Raw genomic sequence first — 16,799 nt, forward strand, 5'->3', positions numbered from 1 at the left:
AAGCCCACCCATTTCTAATTTCACTCACCTCCCCCCAACTTGGGTACGGATGACAGCCATGGGACGTAAGTCAGCGGAGGGGTGTGGCCGCTCCTGGCTGGGGTAGGGGGCAGGGGAAGGAGCCAGGAGACCTGGGTCTGAGTCCAGCTCAGCCATGGACACGCCATATCCCTGGGCACGACACCCACAGATGAGGAAACCGAGACACAGTGACACAGCCGGAAAGCGGCCACACTGGGGCTGACCCAGATCTTCCCGGCTTTAGAACACCGTGCGGTCCTGCGCCCCTCGGGAGGGAAAGGTGAACCGAGAACATGGCAAGCCCACCCTTGGTGTCCACAAAGCCGCTACTGTGTGTGATCCCGCCCAAGGGCAAGAGGAGAAGAACTGCATTTTTAAAACAAAGAAAAGGTACGATGAACAAGTGCAACGTATCAAACTCCTACGACTAAGTGCGGGAAAGACGCCAACTGTGAACACAAGTTACCCTCCTTCCACCCCACGTCCCAGTCTTTGTCTCTGCAAGATGGGCTAGAATTAAATGCTATGCTTCAGAGCTTACAACAGGGCTGGGCCCATCCGCTTAATACATCTCAGCTGTTTTGTGAGCATCATTCCCTTTCTATAGGGCCTTCCCAGGTGGCTCAGTGGGTAAAGAATTCACCTGCAATGCAGGAGATGCAGGTTCGATCCCCAGATAGGGGTAGATCCCCTGGAAGAGGCCAAGGCAACCCACTCCCGTCCTAGAGAATCCCATGGACAGAGGAGCCTGGCTGGCTACAGTTCCATGGGGTCACACAGAGTCGGACACGACTGAGCGACTGAGCACGCACGCACGCACGCATGCACTCTTTCTACAGAAGAGGAGTTTGTAAAATCTGGCAAAAAAAACTAAATGATCCAGGACCCCACAGCCAGCCAGAATGGAGCTGGAATTCAGGCCTGCCTGCCTCGTGAATCCAGGTGATGCGTGGTAACCTTCAGGCTTCTGTACAGTCGTAACAACATTCCCTCCCAGCCAGGCTGACACCTGAGGGGCCCTCCACGGCACTAATAGTGATGATCCTAAATGCTGACATAGCTTATGAGGCAGTGTGTATAATATACTTCTCTGTTTATAAACACACTATATATCTACATAGAAAAAGCTTAGAAAGACAGCCAAAAACACTAATGACAGTGATACCTGTGTCCTGACATTAAAGTTGGTTTTCATTTTCTTTGCAATTTTTTTTGTATTGTGGTGAAACATGTAATGACATTTGCCAGAAGGGGCATTTAATGCATTCATAATGCTGTGGGCTTCCCTTGCAGCTCAGCTGGTAAAGAATCTGCCTGCAGTGTGGGAGACCTGGGTTCGATCCCTGGGTTGGGAAGATCCCCTGGAGAAAGGAAAGGCTACCCACTCCAGTATTCTGGCCTGGAGAATTCCACGGACTGTATAGTCCATGGGGTTGCAAAGAGTTGGACACGACTGAGCGACTTTCACTTTCCTTCTTAATGCTGTGTGACCGTCACCACTCTGGTTTAAGAACATCTTCATCCGCCCAGGAGGAAATCTGGTCCCCATCTGGCAGTTGCTCCCCGCCCCCACCCCAACCCTGGCAACCAAAGTCTCCTCTGTCTCTATGGATTTGCCTATTCTGGATGTTTCATATATCATTTTAAAGTCTTTTTTTTTTGTACTTTCTAAACTTCTGTTTTATAAAAAGAACGGGTTGCTCTTATTACACAACAACCTGTTACAGACAAAAGAGGTTCTACTTAGTAACGGAGAAATCGGGAGGCAGATGGGGGCCCTGACTCCCCCGGGGGTCCTGCCCCACACCGCTTACCTCTCCCCGCTCTGGCGCTGGTCTGGCCACGTCCCATACTGACTGTCGGCTTCCTGCACCAGGGTGTCGGTGTCCTTGGCCTCGGGGGTCCGCCTGGAGAAACACTGCTTCAGCTGATCCTGCAAGGACAAGCCAGAGGGTTCTAGCAGGCAAACGCTCAGAACCTGGTCCGGTTGATAAGCCTATTTATCAGCCCATCCAGCTGATAAATCATGATGCATCGCCCCCTGCTGAAACCCACCTGGCTCCCTACTCTGCTCTCAGAGACGGGTCCAAATGTCTGCGCTGAGAACCACAGCGACAGACGTCCGGGTCTGCCCAAGGCATCACGGGAGGCAGGGCTGCTGGAGCCGAAGCCAGGCAAACTGGGGTGAAGGGGTCACTCTCTCGGGTCCTGTGTGGGTACCACCCTGCCCGGCCACACCTCTGTCCATCTCTAGCGCTCCGGGGACTTACCAGTCTGGTTAGGGCTAGGATGCTGCGCTCCTGGTGCAAGGGGCCTGGGCTCGATCCTTGGTCAGGGAACTAGATCCTGAATACCACAACCAAGTGTTTGTACGCCACAGCTAAAGATCCTGCATGCTGTAGCTAAGACCCAGGGCAGCTAAACAAACAAACAAACAAAACCCCAAGAGATGGGGATCTCTGAGTGCTGAGTAAGGGAGGAAAGGCCCCTGGCAATCAGAACGGCAAGACTCCAAGACTGCTGAGGGTGGAATCAGGGCAGGAGGCAGGGGAACGCTTCCTGACCTCCTTTGGAAGGCTCTGGGCGGCAGGGTGGGGGTGGAGGGGTATATGGTGCTCAGCAAAAAACACATTGGCTTCCGTGCGTCCCCATTTGTGGGCTTTCCTGCAGAGGTTTAAGATTCATGCTCAGGGATGTGAGTCCCTGAAGGCAGGGAGGGAGGTCTGCTCCCCGCACTGCTAAAGCCAGACTTGGGATTCTGGAAGGCAGCATCCCCAACTCCCCCTCCACTCTCACACCCATGTCGGGTCAACCTCCAAGCCCCTCAAAGTCTCCCTCGGGAACATTCCGTCCAACCCTGGCCAGCTCTGGGGCTCCCCTGCCTCCTTCACCTCTGGTCCCCTCCCAGACATTCTTTTCCCGTAACAATTTCTAAAGGTGAACTCGAAGCCTGCAGGGTCCTTGCTCAAAACCCTTCAATAGCTCCCCAGAGTGACGTCCAAACACTGGAAGGATGGCTTGTGGGACCTTCACTGGTGGGGCTCTTTCTCCACCGTCCCTTGTCCCTCTCTCACCCCCAGAGCTTCCCACCCCCTCTTACTGGCTGCTCCAGCCCTCCCTCACCTCGGGACCTGCTGGAGCAGCCACCACCTCTTGGCTCTCATTCAGATTGCAGCTTCAGCTTCGTTGGCTCTTCCTCCAGGAAGTCTTCCCTGAACTCCCCCTCTCCCAAGGCTGGCTCGGATCCCCCCAGCTCCCATTCCCTAGACTTCAGGTCTCTACACCTATGTTGTCCAACACCATAGCCACACGTGGCTATTTACATTAATTAAAATTTGAAAAATACAAAGAATCCAGTTCTTCAGCGGCTCTAACTACATTTCAAGGGCTCCGCAGCCACATGTGGCTACCAGATCGCACAGCAGGGACAGAGTACACGTCCGTCACACAGTTTCCAGTGAAGAGCACTGCTGCAGAACGTCCCACAGTATATTCATTGTGACTGACCTGTTTCCTTTCATTCTCCCGGGGACAAGTACTATTTCCGGAGCCAGGATGCCTGGATTTGAAGCCAGGCTCCATGGCATGGTGGCTGTGTGACGTTGGGCAAGTTACTTAACCTCTCTGGGCCTAGTGTCTGGACAAAGCAGATGTTAAGTATTTGGTTGAATGCCATCTCGTTCACGACGTCTTAACACTGAACCCCCAAATCTAGAGTACTCCAGGGGTTAGGATCATCTAAGGGAATTCATCTTGTCCATGAGACTTAAGTAAGCAGGCTGTTTGTCAGCACTCCCTTCCGTCAGCCTGCTGCTCACCTTGTCCGCATTATCCATGTTTCATTGTGGCAGACCCTGGCGGTCCTTCACGTCAGCAAGGCTTGATCTTCACTCTCAGGGCCACGAGGCCTCAACAAGACCACAGAAAGGGTCCAAAACTCTCTAGAACTTGCTGAAAGTCAGGTTTTTAAAATAGCTTTAAGGCAGAGTGTTTTTCCAAATCAGCTTTGCCTCACAGGCTGCCATAAAAACCCCCCACTGCCTGCAGGGGAGCACGTATCTACAAGGCGGTCTGAAAATACACGATGGCTAAAGAGAAGAGTTGTCTGAGGAACACACGTGTCCAAATTAGCACCGCTCCCCCCATTTGGCATGTACCCCTGATGGATAGCAAACAGCCACAATCCAAATTTTAGCTGCCATTTGCCACATGAGGTCATCGCATCTTAACATTTTACATCTCCAAGGACCCCTCTGAGTCCATTTGGTTGACCTTTTCAGATGACAAACTTTTTCAGATGATAAAGTCAGAGGCACGGACGGGTTGCTCGCAGTGAGTCTGGAACCCAGGTTTGGGCTTCTTCCACACACACCCCACCCCCAACCTTTTCCAGGATACTTCAAGAGGCTCAGGTGAGGAAATGCATGTTAAAATGCTCTAAGAAGGCAAACTTGGTTAGATTTAAAACGAGAACTTGGTGGATTTAAAAACCACCTGCTTGGGGACGTCCCTGGTGGTCCAGTGGTGAAGATTCCGCACCTCCCACTGCAGGGGGTGCAGGTTTGATCCCTAATCAGGGAACTGAAATCCCACATGTGGTGTGGCACGGCAAAATAATAATAGTAATAATAAATTAATTAATAAAAACCACTTGCTCGGACTAGGTCATCAAGCCCCCAGGCTGGTTGGTGGTGGGTGGACATTCTGGGCCCTTGTCTTACAGATAAACACGACTGCCTCAGCCCAGGACAGATGATGGACAGTTTTCTAACACCCAGGCTGGGGAGACCAGCCTAACAGACGCCTTTGAGGGCTGTGTTTAAACAAGCGGTAACACATGTCCTGAAATTTAAAACGTGTACACCCTTGACTCAGCCAGTTTAGTTCCAGAAATTTATCTCAAGAGAATCATCAGACACGCTCGCCAAGATCTGTGAACATGGATGCTTCCCCACGGGAGCGCAAAGATTGCAAAATATCGCAAATACTGGAATCGCCCGAAACACCCAACAAGACAGGGATCAGTGAAGTATCAGCTCAGCTCAGTCGCTCAGTCGTGTCCGACTCTCTGCGACCCCATGGACTGCAGCACACCAGGCTTCCCTGGCCATCACCAACTCCCAGAGCTTGCTCAGACTCTTGTCCATCGAGTTGGTGATGCCATCCAATCAACTCATCCTCTGTCCCCTTCTCCTCCCGCCTTCAATCTTTCCCAGCATCAGGGTCTTTTCCAGTGATCTCTTCATTCTTTCTGGAGTTATTTGTCCACTCCTCTCCAGTAGCATACTGGGCACCTACCCACCTGAGGAGTTTATCAGTGAAATACACAGAATGAAATAGCCATGTGGCGGAATAAACACAGCCAAGGAAAAGGATGCTCAGAAAGACTACTGACTATCACAGAAAGCTGTCTGTCTTATCCTAGCAAACATTCGTATTTTTTTTCCCCAAAGTCAGATCCCTTTATTACATGTAGGTAACAAAACAGTGCATGTGTTGTGATACCAGCTTTGTGAAGACAAATATATAAATGCATGTGAGAATAGGCAAAGGTGATCTCTGGAAGTTTTCAGAGAAAACTGTTACCAGTGACACTGCCTGTAGTGAGGAAACGGGCTTTTTTTTTTTTTTTTTGCCACACCACGGTGCAGCATGTGGGATCTTAGTTCTCCATTCAGGGATCGAACCCGAGCCCCACCCGGCCACAGTGGAAGCATGGAGTCTTAATCACCAGGGAAGTCCCTGTCTCTCTATTATTGATGATGATTTTATTTAGGAGCCACACTTGTGATTTTGGATCCCAATATCAGCAGATGATAAAATTAAATAAAATCAATCAAACCATTCCTCCAACTCTATCATATGGTACACATCCCCAATTAAGAACAAATCAGAAGAGGGCTCTTCATTTGTTCATCTCTAGCAGAGCCAGGCAAGCTCTTCCTATCAAGGGCCAGATAATAAATATTTTGGGCTCTGTGGGCCATGGGGTCTCTGGCTCAGCTTCAGTTTTGCGGTCATTACCATGTCAGCAGCACAGATGATGTCTGTGTTCCAGTAAAACTTTATTTACAAAACAGGGGGCTGGGGACTTCTCCGGTGGTCTAGTGGCTGACACTGCAAGCTCCCAACACAGGGGGCCAGGTTCCCATCTCCAGTCCGGGCACTAGATCCCACACGCCGCAACTAAGAGCCGGCACAGCCAAATAAATAATATACAGGTGGCTGGCTGTTTGGCCCATGGGTGGCTGGCTCCTCCCTGACACCCTGTAGACTGTCAGCTGCATGAAAACGGGTCCTCTTTCACCCACTACTGCACCCAGTGCTTAGAACCACACCAGGCCTGGAGTACTTGTTGAATAAATATTTGCTGGAAGAATATGCTTCTGAAAATAACTTTTTTTTTGCACGGAACAGGTGTGAGCTCCTTAAGTAGAAAAAGCCATGTCGTTAGGGAGGGGGTGACGGTAAGAGAAAATATGACCCCTGCAAGTATTTCGGGGTGTCTGACACATCTGTCTAGGAAGGGAGCCTGAGTCAGGGCGGCGCCAGGTGGCCCGCGACTGACGGGGCAATTCTGGGCAATTCAAGACGCGCGCCCCCCTCCCCCTCTGCAACTGGACACTGTCAGCGTGCAGGGTGCCCCGGGTCACGGGGCCCAGGCTGTCGAGGGTGACGCTGGCCGTCCCAGCGCCCCCGGGGCCGGGTGGCATCTCCCTGCCTTGTGCCCGGATCAGACTTGCACAACGGCTGAGCGGTAACAGTAACAACATCGGGGGCTGACACCACGGTGAGCACTGCTGAATATCCTGGCCTTTCACTCTGAACAGGAAGCCTTAGGACTTGCGGGCACTGTCATGGGCCCATTTTACAGGGGAGGAGACTGAGGCCCAGAGAGGGGCCCTGACACACCCAAGGTCACACAGAAGGTGGGTGGAGCTGGGATTCGGGTTTGCCTGACGCTCAGGCCCTAAAGTGCTCCCCCAAAACTGCTGCATTCTCCCAGCTCTGGCTCGACACGGAGAGCTCCGTAGGGCCTTCAATGATCATTTCACAGATGGGAAAACCGAGGGCCAGGGAGAGGAAAGGATGCCAGGCCAGGCCTAGCTGCACCCAGGTGGGGCCTCAGGCCCAGGGAAGAAGGAGGGGGGCGGCAGGCTGAGGTTGGGCCGAGTCCCCCAGGGGGTCTCCCATCTACCTGGACCCCCCACTCCAGGCTCTTATCTTTTTTTTTGTCTCACCATGAGTCATATGGGATCTTAGTCCCCTGACCAAGGATCGCACCCGTACCCTCTGCACTGGAAGCGCAGAGTCTTAACCACTGGACCAGCAAGGAAGCCGCCCAGACTCTTAAAACCCTGTCTGCCCCACTGTGGCCTGCGGGGCCCGGGTGTCCACCCCCTCACCCCTCCTTTGTGCTGCCCCCACACTTGGGCACCGTCACAGCCCAGGCCTGCTGCCCAGCTGTTCGCCTGGCCAAGGGCCTCCTCATTCACAGCGCACAGCGAGTGGCAGCCCCCGGGGGCGGCTTCCCCGGCCCAGTCTAGGTCCCGTCCTGGCCCCGCCGAGCCCTGGCCTCGGTGGGGGTTCTCAGCGCGTGGACGGGTCCTTGGGTGCCTGCTCCTCCCAGTACACACGACCCCCAAGAGCAGAGCTGCATCTTGTCACTGGCTTCTCGGTGCTCAGTCACAGGACCTGGCACAGAGCTCACCAAAAGGGAAGGAAGAAGGTGGGGAGGAGGAGTGGGGAAAAGGGAGAGAAGGGAGAGCCGGGTAAGGCAGTCAGGTCAGAAGGAAACGGGCAGGAACAGGGCAGCACAGAGCCCTCAGAACTCCTGACGCTGGCAGCAAAAGCCCGTGTGGCGTCCCCTCCCTGGGGACGTGGGTCCCAGCTAGGAGGCGTCGGCACAACTGATGGCTTCTGGGAGCCCACAGCGTCCCCTTATCCCCCAGCGGCTGGAGGGCGCGCTTCCCGGGGAAGTACCGGTTTCTGACACCTCTCAATGGGCTCTGGGAACAGTTATGCAGTCTGGCCAGGTGTGGCTAGGTGTGGCCAGGTGTAGTCAGGTAGAGCCAGGCATGGCGCACTGTGGTGGCTTGGATGGGGGTTACAGCCAAGACGAAGACAGAGCAAGTCGGAGACCAAGGGGACACACCCAGGACCAGGAAACACGCGGAGATGGGCAGAGACAGACGGGGAGGCTCCGACGAGTGGGAGGCGGCGAGGGCTCTGAGACTGGCAGGTGGCGGGCAATTCAGCTCTGCCTTTTGGTAGCTGTGAGCAAATCTCTCAAACCTCGATTTTCCCGTCTGTAAAATGGGGGGGGGGGTGTTGGGAAAATCTTGTAAAATGTCTGGTGAGAGCTGTACACGCTAGGAAGCTAGCACGTGAGAAGGACCAGAGAGATTCCGGGTGAGATGATGGTGATGACAACGATAAATAATATCCACTGTTTAGTTCCCCAAAGCATCGGTTTAACAGTCTAACGAGGTGCTACGATGCCCTAAGGAGGCCTGACTGCTCCATCGCTCAGCTGAGAGCAAAGGGGTTGTCTTCACCGCATCCCTCACTATCTCCCCTGACCCCGACATGAGTCAGCCGCTCTCCCGCGTCCCGGAGCGAGTCAGGCACGGGCTCCTCCAGCACACCCGCCCTCCCCAGGGCCGAGCCGGGCGGGCAGGCTGCAGAACGACCGGTCTGGCAGAGACACGCGGTCTCCACGGGACAAGCGTGTCACCTGAAGTGCGGGAACACGCGCTGGCAGCGGGTCCTCAGGAGGCGTGCCGGGTTATTGCACACAGTGCCCCGCAGGCCTCCGGGGAGTGGGGGCGCTTCCTGACTCCCCCACCGCGTCCACCTCCGAGCCTATAAACAGAAAGGACAGCTGGGCTGGGGAGGGCCTGGGCTCCCGCTGCCCTTGGGGGGCGGGGTCTCCCAGACTCCGGAAGCCCGACGGGCACCCTGTGCTCTGGGTGTCAGAGGTGCGTAAGGAGACGAAGGAAGAAGTAATAACTGGGAACACACACGTAAGGAGCACCCACTGCGCGCCCGGCACCAAGTCAGATTCCTCATGTGCGCCGTCCAATTAAACCCGAGTCGACGCTTTAACATGCCCATCTCACAGGTGGACAGGGACGGCGGGAAAGGATGCTGACACTGCCCTGCTGTGTGCCCAGACTCATCCTCCCAACAACCCTAAGGGGCAGGTGCCGCGAACCAGCCCCACTTTCCAGATGGGAAGACTGAGGCCCAGGGAGGCGAAGCCACTTGCCCAGGGTCTCAGGAGTGGGTGAAGGAGCCCAATTCAAACCCAGGTGGCTCCGAGTCTATGGCCAGTGATGCCCACCCCACTAAGTCCCGCTGTCACTGCACCCAGGAAACATCCAGCTGGGAGTCCTCCTTGTATAATCGGTAAGCCGATGGCCAGGGCCCACCCCAGCCCTGCTCAGAGTGAGGCCTTGAAGCACAGCGCAGGCATCAGCTTCTCCCAGAAGCCTCCATTCGAGCAGGCCTGGGTCTCTCCTGGGACCCCACAGGGCCCCTGTGCTCACTGTTTGTCTGACTGTGGGCTCCCTGAGGGCAGGCAACGTGGTCTGTTCACCCTCAGACCCTGGCATCAAGGCAAGACACAGCCCCGACAGTGGTCTGTGAATGAATGGTCTAGAATGAATGAACGAATGAGTCAGTGAATGGACAGTCCACAGATGATCCCTGGCCCCCGTTCTCATGCTATGAACAATACTGTGATCTAGTCAAAGCTTCTTGGTACAGCCCAGGACTGTTTTTATATATGCTATAAAATTTTAATTTTTGTTACTTTTTAAAAACAAATCTTTCTTCTAAGTCACCCCGTTCAGTGTGCTGACAAACAGTGAAAGCAGTCTGGTGACAATGATGTTTTTTTTAAGGTGCAAATGAAAGAGATCGGCCCAGGAATGAAGGACAACCACCCCCACCCGCCCTAGATAACCAGGAGCCTTCCTGCAAGGGGAGAGGAAAGAGCTTAGTACGTTCTAGAAGTCCTGAGACACTTTTACACAGACCAATTCAAATTCCTTTTAAGCCTCAAGTTCTATTAATAAAAGGCCTACAGTGCCAAGGTTAAAGAGTAGTCGAGAGAAAAAGAAATGTGGTTTTTTCCAAATGTATCTTTATATTTTAAAATTACAGAACCAACCATAGCGTGGAATACTTTTCAGCTGTCGAAAAGAATGAGGAAGATCTATGTGTCCTGATATGGAATAACTTCCAAGATACACTGTCAAGCGAATTTAAGGCAGGGCTGGAAACAACAGGTGGAGGGGGGAAGAATATATATGTAAATATTTGAAAATGCACAGAATATGTGAAGAGGACACAGGAAAACTGTCATCACACTTGTCTCTGGGCGGGGAACGGAGTGACAGGGGAGACACAGTTTTAAAATTCTACTTCTTTTCGTATTTTGTAACACTTGCGGTTGGTAGCTTTTAAAAATAAACGTTAAAAATGTACAATTCCATGTGAATATAGAATTCATGTTTCCGAGCATCTCCTCTTCAGGGGATCTGTCCCACCCACCCTGACTCGGCTCCTCTTGGAAAGATTCTTAAAACAGTCTCTCAGGCAAATTTGACTCTTTTTTTTTTTTTTTTTTTGAAACATCACATGTCAAAACATCTCTCCCATGTTTATTTCAGGCGAGGGCTCAGCTTGTCGGGTGACAGAATTGCAGCCTTGATGTGTCAGTGTGAACCCGGGGAGGAAGCAGGGAGCTGGTATGTCTCTCTGCGGGCCCAGGACCCCAAATCCTGCGGGATCTCTCCCTGACAGGCCACGGCCACCACCTCCACCACGTCTGAGGCTATGGGCACACTGCGGGGTCACAACATGGCTCCACCACCCCTGCTTTTGGTGATTCCCCTAGCGGGTACACACACGTGCATGCACACACACACACACACACAGATGCACACAACACAAATAAACACACATGCAAACATACACACAAACACGTGCTCCGTTGCGCCATCATGTCCGACTCGTCGTGACCATATGGACGGGAGCCCACCAAATCTCCTCTGTCTGTGCGATTCTCCAGGCAAGAATGGTGGAGTGGGTTGCCATTCCATTCTCCAGGGAATCTTCCCGACCCAGGGATCGAACCCGTGTCTCCTGTGACTCCTGCACTGGCAGGCAGATTCTTTACCACTGTACACAAAAAAATACACAAATACACACACACAAACGCAAACACGCACATATACATAGAAAACACACAAACACACAAAATACACAGATAACATAAAACACACAAACTCACGCACTCACACAAATACACACATGTATCAACTCACAAACCCCAGGATGCTCATGGCAGCAGCATCAATTTTGGTTAGCAGCAAGCACAGCCCAGGTGCTTTTCTGTAAGGGCACCTGTGGACAGGTTTATCCCTCCAAGGGCGCCTGTCCTGCCGTTAAGAACAATGAGGCAGAAATCTCAGTGCTGACGGGGAATGATGTCAGAGCGCTCTCTGACAGGAAGGTTACTAGGAATGAGGGGCAGACAGTCCCGCTTTAGAACATCCCCTTGGTCACCCGTGCGCGGGCTCAGTCGTGTCTGACTCTGTGCGGCCCCGTGGACTGGCGCCCGCCAGGCCCCTCCGGCCATGGGACTCTCCAGGCAAGAATGCTGCAGTGGGCTGCCATTTCCTCCTCCAGGGGATCTTCCTGACCCGGGGATCAAACGCGCATCTCCTTCGGCTCCTGCACTGCAGGCGGGGTCTTCACCGCCGAGCTATCAGGGAAGGTCCTTGACCATCCTGGGCCCCATGATTAATAATTTCCCTGGGGACGTCTCTGGTGGCCCAGTGGTTAAGAATCCGCCTGCCGATGCACGGGACACGGGTTGGGTCACTGGTCCAGGAAGACCCCACATCCTGTGGGGGAACTGAGCCTGTGAGCCACAACTACTGAAGCCCGCACGCCCCGGAGGCCGTGTGCCCCGGAGGCCGTGTGCCCTAGAGCCCGCGCTCCACAACAAGAGAAGCCAGAGCAACGAGAAGCCTGCGAGCTGCAACAAAGACCCAGCACGGCCAAAACCGAATAAGTAAATAAATGAAATGAAAATGATTTCCTGTCCCAGGTACCCGAAGTACCGAGGGGCTCCAGACAGAGGGGGAAGAGAGCGGGCACAGGGGGTCAGGAGGGGCGGCTGACATGTGACATGGCCCGGGCCTTGAAAAGTGGATCCGACTGAACAGGTGGGACAAGGGAGAAGACAGTGCAGGCGCCGGGACAGCCTGAGGAAGGGAGAAGCGGAACGCCACCTTTACGAAGAGCGGGCTACGTGGGGGACTGGACAGCTCCTGTGCCTGCCGTCCACCCTGCAGAGCAGCCCTGCAGGGGAGGCTTGGGACCACCACCCCCGGAAGGGGGGCGAGGCAGGGGCTGAGCTGGGAGCTCTCTGCCATTGCTGGGCCTGGCAGCTCCCTTGGTGATGAGCGTCCGCCCTGGTGCAGGAGGAAAACCAGTTGGGCTGCCGTTGCATCATCCAGGACACAGTCAAGGGCTCTGTTTCCTCCTGGTGCCTGGCCCAGTCTGTGGTTTTGTTCAAAGACCCTGACCAGGGTCCACGGTGCTGCGCTGTAAGTCACAGCTCAGCTCCATCCACCCCTGCCTCCTAGTCCAGCCCTCGAGAAGCTAGAGGCCCAGGAAAACGCTTGGTGGATTGTGTCTCTTTGGCCAACTCGTAGTGAGGGCACCCAGGTCGGGGCAAAACTGCCTGCAGCAAGGTCCTGTCAGCACATCACCTGATTCAGTGGGTTACAAGTGGGTGAGAGAGCTTGGAAGCCTCTGTCGTGAGCTCTAGGACACAGGAGCCGGGCCCACGCACGGCTCCAGGCCAGTTTACCGCTGGCTGCTGGCCGAGCCCGGAGACGTGTTCAGACAGACAGCGCACCTTGGTCAAAGCCTATAAACGAAATAACAGGTCCATCTGGAAGGACCTGGTGCTGATGCAAGCTTTTGGGCATGCTGGATAAAGCCCTGAGCACCCTTGGGGCCAGGACCCAGCTAGCAGGACCTGCTCAAGGTGGAGACGGCATCCAGGCATGGGACCCTGAGCACCTGGGCACTTTTGCTCACCCTGGGTGAGCGTGGACCACGGCCAGGTGGCGAGAAACATACTTTACCACATCAGCCCCCAAATAGTCCTCTCACCAATCTGGGAGGTGGGTTTTAGCATCCCATCTCCTAAACCAGGGGCCAGATGCACTCCAAACTCGGGACAACTCAGATTTTTAGCAAGGCAACAAGCAGGCATACAGTATATTGGGAGGAACCCCCAGTGGGGTCTAGAGGAGGGTTTCCCAATCTAGCAAGTTTGGCACATTGTGGGGGGAGTGGCTTTCGCTGTGCCTAGAGGAAGCCAGCAGCATTCCTGGTCTGTACCCACCGATGCTAACTTCACCCTCTCCCCACAGCTGAGACAACCCAAACTGTTTCCAGACATTGCCAAGTGTCCCTGGGGAGCAAAGTCACCCCTGGTTGAGAATTACTGGTAAAGGTCCATGCATTTCTACAGAAAAACTGGTTCTTGGTGGGGACCTTATATTTTGGCATATAAAGCACAGATATGTATATACTACTTGTACAGATAGGCTTCCCAGGTGGCTCAGTGGTAAAAAATCCACTTGCCAATGCAGGAGACGTGGGTTCAACCCCTGGGTCAGGAAGATCCCTTGGAGAAGGAAATGGCAACCCACTCCAGTATTTGTGCCTGGAGAATCCCATGGACAGAGGAGCCTGGAGGGCTACAATCCATGGGGTCACAAAGAGTTGGACATAATTGAGCAACTGAGCATGCACTCATGCACATGTACAGATATACAATAGTATCTGTGATATTAAAATTTCATGGAGAGACAAGTAAGAAAAAATGTTACGAAAGCATCCTTTAGGGGAATTCCCTGGCAGTCCAGTGGCTAGGACTCCGGGCTTCCACTGTATGGGGCACAGGTTCGATCCCTGGTTGGGAGGGAGATAAGATTGCATAAGCTGCACAGTGTAGCCAGGAAAAAAAAAAAAAAACAGAGAGGGAAAAAGGCCCTTTGGGGGATGATAACTTTAAAAAAACACTCCCACAACTGGGTAGGTACTGTTGAAAGGCAACCACAAGCAAACGTATTACTATTTCTGCAGCAAAGTGCATGAACAGTCACACCATACTGTTAACAACCTCCTGTCACCACACCGGGAGAGGGTAGCTTTGCCACAAATGAGGGAGGGCTTTGTGGGTTTCAGAATGGTGGGTACGGGTTGCATACCTTTACCACAGGGGAGAACCGGAGGCTCAGAGAAAATAAGAGACTTGCCCGTGTGGGTGCATGTGTGCGCAGGCCAAGGTTCGGCTGACACCAGAGGGACTTAATCAAATCCTGTGCGGCACGAGCTCTTTGCTGCATCCCTGTCACCCCACTTGGAAAGGTTACTCTGATTATGTAGGTGATGTTCACTGTCGCATTATTTATAAGGCAAAAAGACTGGAAACAACCTGTGTGTCCCAAAATCAATCTGAGCCTGACTAAATAAAGTGGGCATAACCCGAGACATGGACTATACGTAGTCTGCAGGTCCATGTTCATGACATGAGAGGTCAGTCATAGAAGAGAAAAGCGCAAGAAAACTAGGTACAAAAGCGTTCTTGCAGTATAATTCCATTTGGTTGATCTATCTGCAAAACTATGTATGTATACTGCATATATAGTTTTGCATGGATATATGGGTATGTGTATATAGCATACATATGCAAATATATGCAAAGGAATTATTTATATACAAGTGCTATGTGCTAAGTTCCTTCAGTCATGTCCGATTCTTGCCATTTCATGGGCTGTAACCTGCTAGGATCCTCTCTGTCCATGGGATTTTCCAGGTAAGAATACTGAAATGTGTTGCCATTTCCTCCTCCAGGGGATCTTTGAGACGCGGGGATTGAACCCCTGTCTCTTAAGTCTCCTACATTGGCAGATGAGGTTCTTTACCACTAAAGCTACCTGAGAAGCTATTTATATATATATGTGCATATATTATATATGCATATATATTTTGCACATATGTCTATGCATACATTTTGCATATATATTACACATATGCAAAATATGAATGTATTTATATATACATGTGTATATATATCATATATTCACATGGATTGTATATATTTTGCATAAAAGTGAGTCGCTCAGTTGTGTCCAACTCTTTGCGACCCCATGGACTGTAGAGTCCATGAAATTCTCTAGGCCAAAATACTGGAGTGGGTAGCCTTTCCCTTCTCCTGGGGATCTTCCCAACCCAGGGATCGAACCCAGGTCTCCTGCATGGCAGGTGGATTCTTTACCAGCTGAGCCACAAGGGAAGCCCAAGAATACTGGAGTGGGTAGCCTATCCCTTCTCCAGGGGATCTTCCCGACCCAGGAATCTAACCAGAGCTCCTGCATTGCAGGCAGATCCTTTATCAAGTGAACTATGAGGGAAGCCCTCGTGTGTGTGTGTGTGTGTGTGTGTGTGTGTGTGTGTGTGTGTGTGTGTAGGCAGATCCTTTATCAAGTGAACTATGAGGGAAGCCCTCGTGTGTGTGTGTGTGTGTGTGTGTGTGTGTGTGTGTGTGTGTGTGTGTGTATGTGTATACAGGGCTCCTGCATTGCAGGCAGATCCTTTATCAAGTGAACTATGAGGGAAGCCCTCGTGTGTGTGTGTGTGTGTGTGTGTGTGTGTATACACACATATACATATATTTTAAAAGATTTAGGTTTGAAGCATCCCACTCTCCCTCTCCCACCTCCCCAAACTGCATTCTAAGCCTAGCATTCTCTCTGCCTACTCTTAAACACTGAACTTCCCAAATAAAAACATGAATTAAGCATGCAGAGTGTGAGCCGCTTCCTCCACCCCAATGGGGCAGCAGAGCCAAGATACTCCTGGGCCAGGGCCGGTCTGGACTCTCCAGGTGAGAGGAGGGGGGCGGGCAGCCAGGGCTGAGATGAGGCCCTGCCCATTCAGTTCCTCGGTTTCCCCAGCAGATGCCGCTACACAATGTTCTCTTTTATTTTACTTTTATTTTTTCAAAGATTTTTTTCTATGTGGACCATTTTTAAAGTCTGCATTGCATTTGTTACAATATTGCTTCTGTTGTTTATATTTTGGTTCTTTGGCCTCAAGGCATGTGGGATCTTAACTCCCCAACCAGGGATCGAACCCACTTCCCTTGCACTGAAAGGTGACGTCTTAACCACTGGACTGCCGGGGAAGTCCCTATTTGCTTTTGAACACCGATCGGGTACCGACTGTCAACGTAGAGACCCATGCTGGGGGCATTCCTAAGGGTCATCTCCAGATGTGAAAACCAAACGGGGGCTTCTGGTATTCAGCTCCCACTGGGCGAGGGGAGCGTGTTATCCTTGGTCAGGATCCCATTTTCCAGAAGGGGAAACAGGTTCAAAGGGACATGACCTGCCCACAGATGCACTGGAGTAAAATCCTGGCAGCCCAGTGTCAACCCGGCCTCCTAGGTTACCTCCCTCACCTCCACTTTATTTATTTAAAAAATAAAAAAAAAAAAAAGAAAAGAAAAACCTTTATTTGGCTTTGCTGTGAAGCATGTGGGGTCTTAGTTCCCTGACCAGGGATCGAACCCGTGTCCCCTGCAGTGGGAGCACAGAGTCTTAACCCTGGGCCGCCAGGGAAGTCCCTCGCCTCCACTTTAATTCTTTAACAGCATTTAAAGAATTAAATGCTGGGAA

At 52.3% G+C, this 16,799-nt stretch overlaps 1 protein-coding gene across 4 annotated transcripts in view; it reads right to left on the minus strand.

Moving 5' to 3' along the window:
• Positions 1 to 16,799, minus strand: part of KIAA1671 (KIAA1671 ortholog) — a 173,916-nt gene that overhangs the window by 14,995 nt on the left and 142,122 nt on the right. For all 4 annotated transcript variants that reach the window (XM_065904923.1, XM_065904924.1, XM_065904926.1 and 1 more), the window contains one exon: positions 1,836 to 1,954. In XM_065904923.1, coding sequence (XP_065760995.1) covers positions 1,836 to 1,954 — 119 coding nt within the window. The remainder of the gene's footprint in view (positions 1 to 1,835; positions 1,955 to 16,799) is intronic.

Source organism: Muntiacus reevesi, chromosome 13 (genome assembly GCF_963930625.1).
Source record: "Muntiacus reevesi chromosome 13, mMunRee1.1, whole genome shotgun sequence".
Lineage (NCBI taxonomy): Eukaryota > Metazoa > Chordata > Mammalia > Artiodactyla > Cervidae > Muntiacus > Muntiacus reevesi.